This window comes from Anas acuta, chromosome 5 (genome assembly GCF_963932015.1).
Source record: "Anas acuta chromosome 5, bAnaAcu1.1, whole genome shotgun sequence".
Lineage (NCBI taxonomy): Eukaryota > Metazoa > Chordata > Aves > Anseriformes > Anatidae > Anas > Anas acuta.
The window spans coordinates 7979107-7991704 of NC_088983.1; the positions used below are offsets into that span (position 1 = coordinate 7979107).

A 12598-nucleotide genomic window follows, 5' to 3' on the forward strand; every position below is an offset into this window, starting at 1 on the left:
GAAGCTTAAAGCATAGCCTAACTGATGGTGCTGTCAGAAGGATGCCTTGCATGCTCAATAGCTACCATGACCTAAAAGCTCCTGATATCCTACATTTTTTTTCTAATTCTCATGATGTCAGATAAGCAAGGGCTATCTTATATTAATCATGCGTGTGCTCTAGGTTCTTGCCAGCGGTGCAGCCTTCCAGCTGTTTCAACTTTAAAACAGTAAAAAAAATCAGTTGATAAAACTTCAGGAAATAAAAAGGGTCGTACAAAACCCAACCACCTGAAGCGTTTCAGTGCACTAACAACTAAATGAACGCGTTAGCACGTATTTAAGCTGCGATACGTCAGACTTGTGCAAGCAGGTTGGATCAGAAGAGCAGCAAGGGCTGGGAGCAGTAGCAGAGAAGCGGGAGGAAGTGTAGGGATCGTGTGTATGCTTCTCTCTGACCCATTTAGGCGGTGCTCTCACATTCGTTTTAAGTCGATCCACGTGTGTGCTGCTGCTGACAGCAGTTCTCCTCGCCCCAGCCACCTTCCGCCAGCTCGGGGCTTGGGAGGCCGCTTGTTGAGTTATGGGGGAGCTGCTCCAAATGAAAACTTAACTTCTTCGGGCTGATTTTCAGCAGGGCAAGTTCCCTCCTCTCTGTCGTAAACGTCGGGCTGGAGGTGGGAGCGCTGCCTGCAGCAACAGCTTGGGCTTCAGCTCGGCTCAGCCGTGATGCCGTGCCTTCAGATGTGAGTGAATCAGCCACGTGTTGCTTTTCTGTGTATTTTTTTTTAATGTCAGCATCAGCATGGTTTTCCTACTTGTGATAGCAGAAGTAAAGTTCTGTAAGGATTTCATTAGCAAAAAGTTCTTTAGCTGGATTTAAAAAGCAAGTAAATAATAATTAAGAAGCAGGCAAGCTACTGTCTAAGGATGATGGGGGGAGAGAGCAATCGGTTAGGTACAGCACATGAACAAACCCTAGGGCTTCAGCAGCCTGTTGTTGAACCCAGAATAGTGTTTAGATGGATAAAATGGGAACAAGGCTGCAGCAGCAGAAGTACCACCTGTGAGGGGAGCAGGGATCCAGGAACTCAACGCAGCAAATCAGAGGAACTGCTCGCAGTGCCAAGGTTTTCAGAATTGCAAGGGAAATGAATTCAAATGGCCAGTTGCTGTGTATGAAAGGAGCCTGTCCATGTGGGAGTGATATCTTATAATCAGGGAATGGAAAAAGGGGTTGGGGGGGAGTTACGTGGGCATTTCGCAGGCCTGTGTTGGCATTAATGGAACACAAGGACCAAAATTGAGGGAATGAATACTTAAAGAAGCACAGATAAGTGCTGGGAAGAGATATTAACAGCAGATTTTCTAGGTGGAAGAAAAGTAGCTTAGTATCAAATATTTAAGAAGTAGTTGGGGCAGTGACGACTATTTGAATTTTTAAGCCATTAATCGTGACGGCGCCTGCTGTAGCTCTCTGTAGCTGAATGAACCACCCTCTGACACGTGACAGAAGGGCTTCTTCACCAGGAGGGACGGGGAGCTGCAGGTGGTGGTTGGGGTGCTCCCACAGGAGGCAGAACGGCTGCGTTGGGTGGATGTCAACAGGCAGGGAACCGAGTGCTGCAGGTCGGGACCGACGTAGCGTGGTTCTGGCCATAAGAAAGTAAAGTAGAGGCATCAACCCTTGGCTAAACAGGTCTGGCTTAAATCTTTTTTTTAATTTCACAAGGATTGTTTCACAAGTTTGTTTTTTTTTTTTTTTTCAGTGCATCTCCCCAGTCATGCAGACACAGCTGTGGGAATGTCCAGGGACAAGGCTGGGTTCCCTTCCATCGCGTGGAGACCCCAGTGGCAGCCGGCTCCTCCAGGAGCTGCCTCCGGAGTGCTCAGCCCCAGGCCCCACACCTCTCCTGGGGGACCTGGGGCTTGTTCTGGGAAAACAGACACAGGTTTAGGGACCACGGGCACCTCAGCAACAGTAGGGTCGGGGTTTGGGGCTAGGCTGAAGGTGGGCAGAGCATGGGGGTGAGGCCAGCATCTCCCATCACTCTCCTTGCAGGCAATGAGGTGTTGCTGGGAATGTCTCTTAGCCATCCTTAATAAAATTAAAGCTGTTGTGCTAGGTCAGCGCTGCTATAATGCCCTGCTGTGCTGCTGCTTTTAGTGCTCGTTGGCCGTTTTCCTTGCAGGCTCGCGGAGATAAAGCTGCTTCTCACTTGCCTGTGGTGCCAGTTGCTGGAAAGGCTCCGTGCAATCGCTGCAGTCAGCGCTGCGGTTTCCTCCCTTCCTCCCGCCATTGTTTGGCCTTTAAATGTTTTTCTTGTCTTTGATCATGGGACCCTACTCTTGATTAGGCTTCTGGGACCGGCCTTCATAAATGTAGCCGTGCTGGTGTTCCTGGACTTTCCCTGTTGTGGCTTTGTTTGTTTGTTTTACTCGTTTGTAATACAAACAGCACAGAAGCCTGGCATGGAGCAAAGAGCAGGAAATTCATTCAGGCTTTGAGCTGGGACTTACTGAAATTGAAAGATATGACAAAGCATGCAGGGATGCCCACACATAAAAACTGCTCTTTTTCCTTTTCCAGGGAGTTCTTCTGGTGAGCTTTTTCCAAGCAAGAAAATAAAAGGAGCGTAAAACCAAATGCAGAATGAAATCTGCACGTAAAATTCAGTCAATAAAGTAATTCAAATTTGGAAAATGAATACCCAAGTAAAAGTCACCCAAATCATTTCCTTTAATAGAATCCAGTGTTTGTTACCATAACAATCCCTTTTTGCAGAAAAGGATTAGTGCTGTTAACACGACTCCATCGCCCAATTCAGGTACCATTAAGTTTCCAGAGCCCCTTGAGCAAATAGCAGACGGGGAGGAAATCTTTATGCTTTGATTTTGATGATGCAGTTTAGTATTGTAATAACAATTCATTTAGGCTCTGGCTGTGTACTGCCTGTTATTTCCCTGGAAACTTACGAAACTTATAAAAAGTGCTACTTTGAAATAGCAGCAGTACACACTTCATTGGTCGGAGGGAAGAGCTGCAGATGAGCAGGCAGAAGCCAGAGGAGAGTAATAAATAGCTGCAGCTACTTGACATAACTGACTTTTAAGGGATCCAAAAAAAGGTATGATCCCTCTTGAAGAGTGGAAAAGAATAAGATGTTTCTGTAGTAACGAGATCATAAAAGACAGAAAATTGCTTGTAAAGAATGGGTCTGATTTTTTTTCCCCATTTTTCTATTTTGCTTCTATAAAAATTGGAGCTGCAGTTTTGCTATCAGCTGCCACTTGTGTAAGCATTTAATATTACCAAGTTTTTTCTTCAGATCTGTTTTTGTGGCAGTGATTGCTAACCTCTACATTTTGTTTTGTAATAACAAGTTTCCTCGGTCCAAAGTGTGTAAATTTTCTGACCTAAAAGGACAGAGGAATTCAGCTGTCCTATCTGAACTTCTTGGTTTGAGGCTTACGTGCGTGTCTAAAGCACTGAGATTGGCATCAGCTGAGAAGAGATGAGAGTGTTTGTTTCTTTCAGCGTGCTGGGAGTTGGATGAGTAGAAACACTTTTTTTAGTAGACTTGGAACTAAAACCAGAAAAGGGCCTTTTGTTTGTAGATGCAGATTCAGGAGCGTGATAAACTTTACTACTTGGTAGCCTGGGAACTTGATTTTGTGTGCTGCTTACAGAAATGCAAGCTTTCTCTCTCTTCCTTTTTTTCTTTCTCTATTCCTCTCCCTGCCCAGTATGATGTGCCCTAGAGAAGTAAATGGGAACTGCTTGGTATCTGTCCTAAACATCATAAAATTTCTGTTGTTTCTAGACTTTTTTTTTTTTTATTTCACTCTTTAAAGGAAAATAAATTTACTGTTTTACTGTTGAGGGAAGGGAGAGGATTTTTGTAACCTTGCTGATGGGCTTGTGCAGCCTCTAAAAAGACAGTTCCTAGTCCTTTTCCCAGAGATACAGCCACCATTTGAATGCCATCACTAAGTTGCAAGGCCAGCATGAAGTGTAAGCTTTGATCTTATATTTTTTTCTGGTTCAAAAAGAAATCCCAGGTTCTGTCAATGACCTGTAAGGCCCAAGAAAGGAAACTATTTTTGCACGCTACTGATACACAAAAAACGTACCTAAAAAACGTACCTAATGGGGGTGTGCTTTACCTCTGTCTCCTCCTTGTCTGCTTGTTCTTGTCTTGTCTTGCAATTTAGAAAAAATTCAATATGCACTTATGACTGTTTCATACAATGATATTACTTTATAATACTGGGATGGTAGTTGCCAGTTTTTTGTGTTGTCCTCTCAAGCTTTTTTTTTTTTTTTATCGTTCTACTGGGTATAATGGATAAGAAAGTCAGAAAGTTGTCATGCATTTTGTTTTATAACCCAGAGCATGGTGTGGTTTAAAGGTAAATTCTTTTCTTTTCCAGCCAGTAGAGCAATTCAATTTATTTGATGAGTTTGTAACACTGCAGTGTAATCTGGTGAACGCTGGGTTGAGCAGATTGCTAATAAATTGCATTGCGATGCTGGATATTCCTACTGTTTTGGCTGAGATCATGAGGCTTGCTGCATCCTTGCAGAGAGCTGGACCAGCTAGCTGCACGCTGGGACCATATGGTCAGACCAGCAGCACGGGCATCAGCCAGCACTTCGGGCTGATTGAAGCCATGCTGGTAAGCGTAGAGCAAACCAGAGATAGTCAGGAGAAGAACAAGAAATAGCAGGCTATAAAATGCCACCCGGCTAGCAAGGAGCAGGGGGAGTGAAAGTGCATCCAAGGGCTGGTGGACGTGCTGCAGTATTGTGGGTTTGCTGGAGGGAATTACTCATCTTCTGAGCCCCAGAGCTGGCAGCTTCTCGGCAGATCCTCCCTGCACTGCCCGTACTGCTGCGGTAGGCTCTCTGAATGCTTAGCAGCCTTGTAGATACCATCGCACTCCTACGAGGGCTTTTTCATGTTGAGGACCGGCAGTACGAATGGGAATTTGGTCTCGGTTCATATTTGTCTTTCTTGATGCTATCTGGAGTGCTGTATAGAGAATTTGTTTTGATGAGTTATTTTCTTATGCCCTATTTTTTCTTAAGTGCAAACGTTTTCTCTTCACATGCCAACAGAGCAAAATTGCTGTACTTATAGTTAAATAAAATATAACATCTATATTTTTCAGCTCTGGAAATACCAAATCGGCGAGATTGGCAGAACAGATAGTATATTGCTTTGTGATTTCCATTCGGTTGTCATCTGGCTGAGCTGAGGGCACTGTACAACAGTTTGCTACTGCAGCACTGGCACAAAAACTGTTGAGCTGATACCTGCCTTCTCTTGGCTGCTACCTTTTGAGTGGAAATGCTTCCTGAATTTGTAGAGGAACCAGGAGGAGTACAAGGGATCTGATGTTCCCTGTGTAGGAATCCAGAAACGCAGTTAATATTGGTAACTCTTTCAGCTCTTTGTTGTTGTTGCTGTTGTTGCATAAGATACCAGGAAAATAGAAATTTGTTGTCATGTTAAATTCAGGGCAGGAGGGAAACCCAACATATCTTTTGATCTTCCTTTGGTAAATAGGAGACTGGTTGCCGAATGTAAATGTTTATCTTAGACGATGGTGCTATAAATAGTACATTTATCCCTCTTCTGTAGCAGATGAGGACAAAACCAAGTTAGTCATCGAGACACATGTCGCTTCTAAGATGCTGCTGCTTGTTCTGCGTAACGTTGTTCGTTTGGGGGGGTCACTGGCAGAATCACAGCCGTATTTTTGCTCAAGCTGTCTGCCTGACAATACTGCAGAGCAGCTTGAGGAAGTACCAGCACACAGATCTAAAGCCTTCACTGGTCTGCAGAAGGCTGTGTATGGCACGTAATGAAATACTCATCCCTGTTAGGAAATGCTACCTTTCTGGGCTCTCAGATCTCTTCGGTATTTGTCCGTAGACAATGACTGGCCACCCCGAAATTAATTGCATTTTAAAATACTGATGCTGGGTGAAAAGCTCTGCTAAAAAAAAGTGTACGTTATTCAAACAAGCATACTATTTGCCTAGGATGAATTACGATGAATTCTATTTCAACATTTGCAATTAAGGTTAAATACTCAGAGAATATTAATGGTAGCTCGGGGGTGAGGCCAGATAGTGGGAAAGACTGGGGGTGGGTGGGAAATAAACACCTTTCTCAATGTTATTGAGTGCCCCATGAGGTGTGGAGCTAGCTGTGCCTGTATGGGAAGGGAGTTCCTGGGAGGAGGAATGCCTTGCAGTGGGGACAGGCCAGGGGGGTGCTGGGGTAAAAGCCCTCATGTATGCTCGTCCTGTTCGTGCTCTGCATCCCCAGTTCACTTGGGCTGGTCCCTGGTGTGTGCCCTGAGCTACTCTGGTGGCGATAAGGCTTCCTCGTCAACTTTTGTGTGGTGGCTGCACCCTGTGGGTGCCACCGCCCTGGGGAGCCAGGCTGGCCCTGCGGGCCTTCTGCCTTCAGCCCAGGAGCCTTCAGAAGAGCTGGTGGCCCTTCACTGGCTGCTCTTATGTTTGTTATGAAAGCTTTACTCAAGTGTTGTCCGAGTTTTGCTTTTAAAACTTCTGGAATTGTTTCCTGTTAGTTGCCTTTGTGACTTTGAAGACGTTGAGTTGGAGGGAATGACGTGCTCTCGCTGCTGAGGTGATTCCGGTCTGGGTCTCCTGAAGCTGGGGGAGGCACAGTGGTGCAGTCAGCTCTCCTTATTTCTTCATTTATTTTTAAGTGGTTGTACGTCTACAGGTAGCGCATAAAGTCTCTACAGATGACAGTTCTTTGTGTCTTCATCTCAGCCTGCTGAAGCGTGACCAGAATGGAGAACACCACCAGTGAAAGGCACTTCTGACTTAAGAGCCCTAATAGTCTCCTTGGGGTCACAAACCACAGGGGATCGTCTCCTTGCCTCTCCTTGCCCGTGCTTCATGCTCTGTCAGATGGTGGATTGCTTCTGATGGCTCTTTCTCTGTTGCCTGTCTGTTCTCTTGGCTCAGAGGCCTGGGCAAGGTGGATCCAGTGTGGCTCTGCTTGAAAAATAAGTTTGGAGAGCAGGAATCTCTGCAGTCTGTCCCCTCATCCTGGGGCTTGATAGCTGCACAGCTCCTGCCGTCACTTTTGTATCGTGGTGGGGGGATCTGTAAGCTTTGGGAATGTCCACAGCTCTTTGTTTTTCCTGTGTGAGGAAAGGGAAGAGGGTGGCTGAAGATGGGGTCCCAGTCTCCAAACTGGGGGAGACCTGGGGCATGAGCACTGCCTGCATGTCACTGCCAGACCAGGACCTGCTCATGTCTTGCCTTCTGCTCCATTGGGTGGGTCTCTCAGGATCAAGTTGGGGGATTAAATAGGAAGCTTAGCTGATAGGAAGCACCTTTTCTAGCCTCGCTGATCCCCACTGGCCTCTGCTCACTGAGGGTTGTAGAAACCCAGAGCCTGCTTCAGAGCACACGTCGTCAAATGCGAAATAAAACTCGGGGAGGAAGAGCACTAGGTAGTGTCTTAATTGTGGGGAGATGTGTTTGTATTTGAGACTCTAAGGCATCAAAGCCACCAGTCCAGTGCCTGCTGATGTTAATGGAAAAGCAATTCACTTAATGGGCTTTGGAATACCCTTGGGTAGCTTATTGTCCCAGTACCTCCTGTGGAAGGTGACGTATCCTTCCTGTCATTACTTCTTCATCCAAATGTGTTGTACCCGATTGCCCCAAGTGACTGTGTGCTCACCACCGAGATCTCCTCCATTTGCCATCCCTACAGAGAGCAGGAGCAGGAGCTTTGCTGTAACTTCTGTTCGTCCAGAGTTTTTCCGGCCCTGGTGGGTTTCTGGAATCACTCTTTATTAAAGCCAAGTTGAGCCAGCGCTGTCAGCAGAAGGTTGTTCAGAGGTTAACCATTTTACCATGTTATTAGTGATGATTATGTAGGAAATTTGCATAAAATTAAGAAGTGCAGTGTTTGCAGGCGTTTTTGGGGTAAGTGTTGTGCAGTCACCATCACTTTCTGCAGGAAGGGTTGCTGAGGCACACGCAAGCTTTGTGCCCGCTTCAGCAAAGCTGCTTCTGACATCTCTGAAGGGAACAGATGAGTGTTTCCTGTAAATATGCATACTGGAAACATCTGTCCAGCACGTTGAATTAAAGGATTTTTCTTGATGTGCTGTCTGACCCCTTTATGGTGAGGAACTTCAGTACTGTTTTCCTCATGACTTCCCCCCATCTTTTTTCTTAAGCTGTCTTTTCGGTGCACTTTTTTGTAGCTGGACTTGTGAGAATGGACTGAATCTTGCTTTCCACATCTGTCTTAGCAGCTGTACTGCTTCCTGCAATGAATCATCCGAAGCACTTTTTTTTTAATTATTATTATTTTGTTTAAGGGTGAAGGCCCATTTGTTTTCCTGGAGCCACAAACGAGTCTCCGCAGTCTGGCAGCCAAGCCTTAAATGAAGGCACTGCTGTGAAAGTGTTCGGAGGAAGGAAGTGCCTCCCTATCAGTGGTGATCACAGACCGGCTCTCAGAGCAGCCCCTTTCCTTATGGGCTTAGGCTGTGGTCAGAGGAACTGCAAACTTCATCAGCTCTTGGAGAGATGAAGCAAAATGTCTCATCTGTTTGCACGCTAACATCAAATCTGACATGATCTGATGCTTTCAAAAGCTGAGCTCTGTAGTGCCAATTTTCAAACTGTGTTTGGGGAGGGGGGTGTAATCTTTCCTTCTGAGGAAAATCTTTTTGATCCTCTCTTGGAATGATCTTTGCAACTTCATTTTCCAGGGCTCATAGCTTGAATACATTTCGGTTTAGGAGTGCAAATCCAGGCTTTTTTTTTTTTTTTTTTTAGCCCACCAATGATGTAGCTCCCCGGAACTTGATCGATTGCTGTGTTCTAACTTTTGTATTTAATACAGAGATGAAATCCAAAATCCACCCTCTTGGTTTTGTATTCAAACCCTACCCTGAAAAGCACTTCAGTTACGAAGTTGTTAAGAATTTATTCTTCCTTGTTAATTTTTCTAGGAAAACGGCAGATTCACCACTTGGGAAACCAGCTTCAACTGAATCAACACTGTCTGGATACCGCCTTTAATTTTTTCAAGATGGCTGTGAGCAAGCACCTAACCCGGGGGAGAAAGATGACCCATGTAATTGCTGCATGTCTCTACCTGGTGTGCAGAACAGAAGGAACTCCTCGTATCCTTTCACGCTTGTGCAATCTGAGAGTTATCACTTGGTCCCCTAGGTAACACACCTATGATGGAGGGCAAAAAGTTCACTGTTCAAGCAGTGACAATAAAAAACATACTTTTAGCAAGTTAAGATCATTTAAAAAAAAAAAAGATCAGCTAGATCACTTAAAAAAAAAAAAAATTGAAAAGGTAAGTGTTTAGGACCTAATTTTATGACTGTTGGTTTTGTATAATGAAGTGAGTGGGATATTTTCCTGTGGTTCAAGTAAAATTCTTCCCTTTCTAAATAGACAATACGTAGTATTATTTTCAAGGATCCATAAATTTATGTCTGCACACCCTTAGTAACTTAATTTCTTGTTTCTCAACGTTTTCTTCTAGTGAAAAGCTGTTTTTTTTCTTGTGCTTTGCTAGTTGTTTTTTTTATTATTATTATTAAGGAAAAACAAAAAGTAAACCAGCTGAAAATTAACCCCAAGCCTTGTGCACTGTCAGCATTAAAAACCAGATCTTAATTCCACTGGGTTTTCCAACAAGATACTTGGATATCTTTCTTTTAATGCTTGTGGGAAGGACAGTAACATGATTGAGGTTGGGGGGAAAAGACATCTGATAAATTCTGAAATTTGCTTAAAGATCATGCAGGAAGTCAATGGCTGGAGATGGCATGGGTTAGAGTTGCAAGTGAGTACTCATTGCTCTATACATCAATATTTTTTTTTGTAAATATTCTTTTAAATCCCTATAAACTTAAATACTGATGGGTATTTCAATTTATTTGCTATATATATGTTTTTTATGTTGTGTTGGAGTAACTGCAATTTGGAATTTAGTATCATGAACCCAAGAGAATACAAGCAATTACTTCTGTATTATTTTAGCTGTCCTTTTCTGCTTTAAAGCAGTTTGTGCATATCATTAGTATTCTATTTGATGTTTTTTCTAGATTGCTTGTTTTCATTCTATATTTCTTTTAGCAGTTGAACAGCTTATCTTTCCTTTTAGGATCTGAGTTATTTTTACTTTTGAGATCTATCTTTATCTTAAAACTTGTGTTTTCTGGTAATGTAGTCATCGTGTTTGTTTTTTAACATATAAACATTTTTGCAGGAATAATGGAATTTAAAATAGGGCTTGCCTATTACACTAATCTTTTCTAATGTATCTTGTGCAAACTTTTGAATGGTATAACTCTGTTACTGTAAAGACAGTGTTCAATTAGAAGCATTGCCACTTTTTTATGCCCATATCACATTTTTATATTTATAGTCATTATCTGATATTACTAAATCATAGCCTAACCATAATATACAAATCCATTTTTCCTAATTGGCAGTGATAAAAGTATTTGGAACACTAAGAGCTGTAATAGGCAAGCAGGTACATTGTAATGCAGCAGCAGCTATCTGTGCAACAAGTATATCTAACTGTTCTAACAAACAAACAACAATTCTGTTTTTGTTTGACATACTTTTTTTTAAAGTATTTCAGCTTCTATCTCAGTAATGTGCAAGACATACTGGTCTGGTCAACACCTAAATCAATTTTTCCACCTTTTTTGTTAAAAATAGGTCATTTCCTATGTAATCTTGCATATAGAACAGTAGAAGTATGTTATGAATAAGACTACAAATATAGGCTCTGTATTTTTATATTAATATCCCCCAAAACTCCATCTTTACCTGCTTGGTTACTGTGTGACCTGGGAATCAAGATGTGATAGTGCGTGACTCTATGGCTCAGTTCCTTTAGTGCTGATTTTTTTTGAAATCAAACTTCATTTTGTTGTTGATATTAAGAACGTAACTGTGATCCTTTGGGAGAGTGAGTTCAGGTTCTGCCTGTGTTCTGCTGGTTTGTTTTTCTCGATTTTGTTTTAAAGTGTTTCAAGGCCAGTGTAGTGCAAAAACAAATCCCAGATTACAGATTCTGAACATTGAATCATATATTGCTTTTCTGGTTTCTTACCCTTTCATTAGAAGTTTGAAAACCTGGGAGAGACAGGTACATACTGCTGGCCTTTGAAATTAAAATACATTCGCATCTCCACAGATTAATTATGATGGTCATTATCAGTGTGTTATATTTATTTCCAGCCTAGATCTGTCAATATACAGAAGTGCTATAGGAGGCAGACCTGCTCCCACAGCAAGAAAGACCAAGAGCAGGTATAGAGAATGGCAAAGTGGTGAGATGCTTTAGCAAGAACAAAGATGCATGTTCAGGGTAATAAGCCTGCAATTGGTTTTGGTCTTGTGGAGAAATCAGTAGAGGATAGCACGTAAAGAGAAGAAATGTGATGTACAAAATATATACAGTATTTGTAACACTTTTAGATTTATATAACATTGCTAAGAAGATTTACAGACTTTAAAATGCTCATTGTCATTGTGTTGGATGTAGAACTCTTATGAAGAAATTATTTGGGAGAAGTTTAGAAAAGGAAGTTAAAGACTTTGAACATATTTTAGAGGAAAGAGATAACCTGGAAGAAGATGCAAAGAGCAGCGTTTTTGGAGCTTAAAGATAATGCCTTGGTTTTGGGTGGCCTGTGTGAGTGGAGTGACTGGAGTCATAGAGGCAAGAGAGATTCGATGGGAAAGGATTAGCCTTTGAAATGGAAGACAATGCATTTAAAATAAATATATATATGATGGCAGAAGGAGCAAAGTATGTATGTGTCTCGGGGAGTTACACTCAAATATAGCCAGGGGCTGAAGTGATGCGAAATGGTGGTGTGCACTCACCAGTGGCAGGACCAAAGGAGTGGGAAGCATTTGGAGAGGGAGAACAGGATTTAATTGTCTGCATTGAACTCAGTTTGAGGGAATGGAATGTATTAATCTTATGTGGATATCTGCTTATTCTTTTTTTCATAATGTACGTGTTGCCAGCCAGCCTCTGTGAAAATGTGAGGAAAACTCTAGCCAAGTCTGCTGGTGCAGTCGGAATTATGCCTGAATAACCCCAGTCTGAAACAGAAAAACATTAAGTTCTCCTTGTTTCTTATGTGTTGTTTAATTAATAGCAAAATGCAAAATACTCACGTAATACAAATAAGTTTGTTTTCTTTAAGTTATAGAACTATTTTTTTTCAGCTTCAAAAATGATTACAAGTACAGCTTTTATTTGCAGTTCTTTGGAAAGATTAACACTTCATCTGAGATCTGAGTTCATTTTACATCAGTTTATGGCTTTTAGCTTATTTGACACAGAAACCCACAGTGCAGTAACTTTGACACGGCTTTTCCTTTACCTTGTTTATGTTTCTTGTCAGTGGTAATGCTCCAAAGGAAGACGGCTCGCTAGCCATTAGCTGGATCTGGGAGGGGTTTCATCCTTTGGGCGAGCTACCTATCAAAGCTTTAATTTATTATTCTCTTTGTAAAATGTGTCTGTGTAAGCAGTGTCAGAGAAAGGAA

General features: G+C 42.5%; 1 protein-coding gene across 3 annotated transcripts in view; it reads left to right on the forward strand.

Moving 5' to 3' along the window:
- BRF1 (BRF1 RNA polymerase III transcription initiation factor subunit) overlaps window positions 1–12598 on the forward strand; it is a 175451-nt gene that overhangs the window by 39754 nt on the left and 123099 nt on the right. For all 3 annotated transcript variants that reach the window (XM_068682552.1, XM_068682551.1, XM_068682553.1), the window contains one exon: window positions 9007–9180. In XM_068682552.1, the coding sequence (XP_068538653.1) occupies window positions 9087–9180 (94 nt within the window). In that variant the 5' untranslated portion in view covers window positions 9007–9086. The remainder of the gene's footprint in view (window positions 1–9006; window positions 9181–12598) is intronic.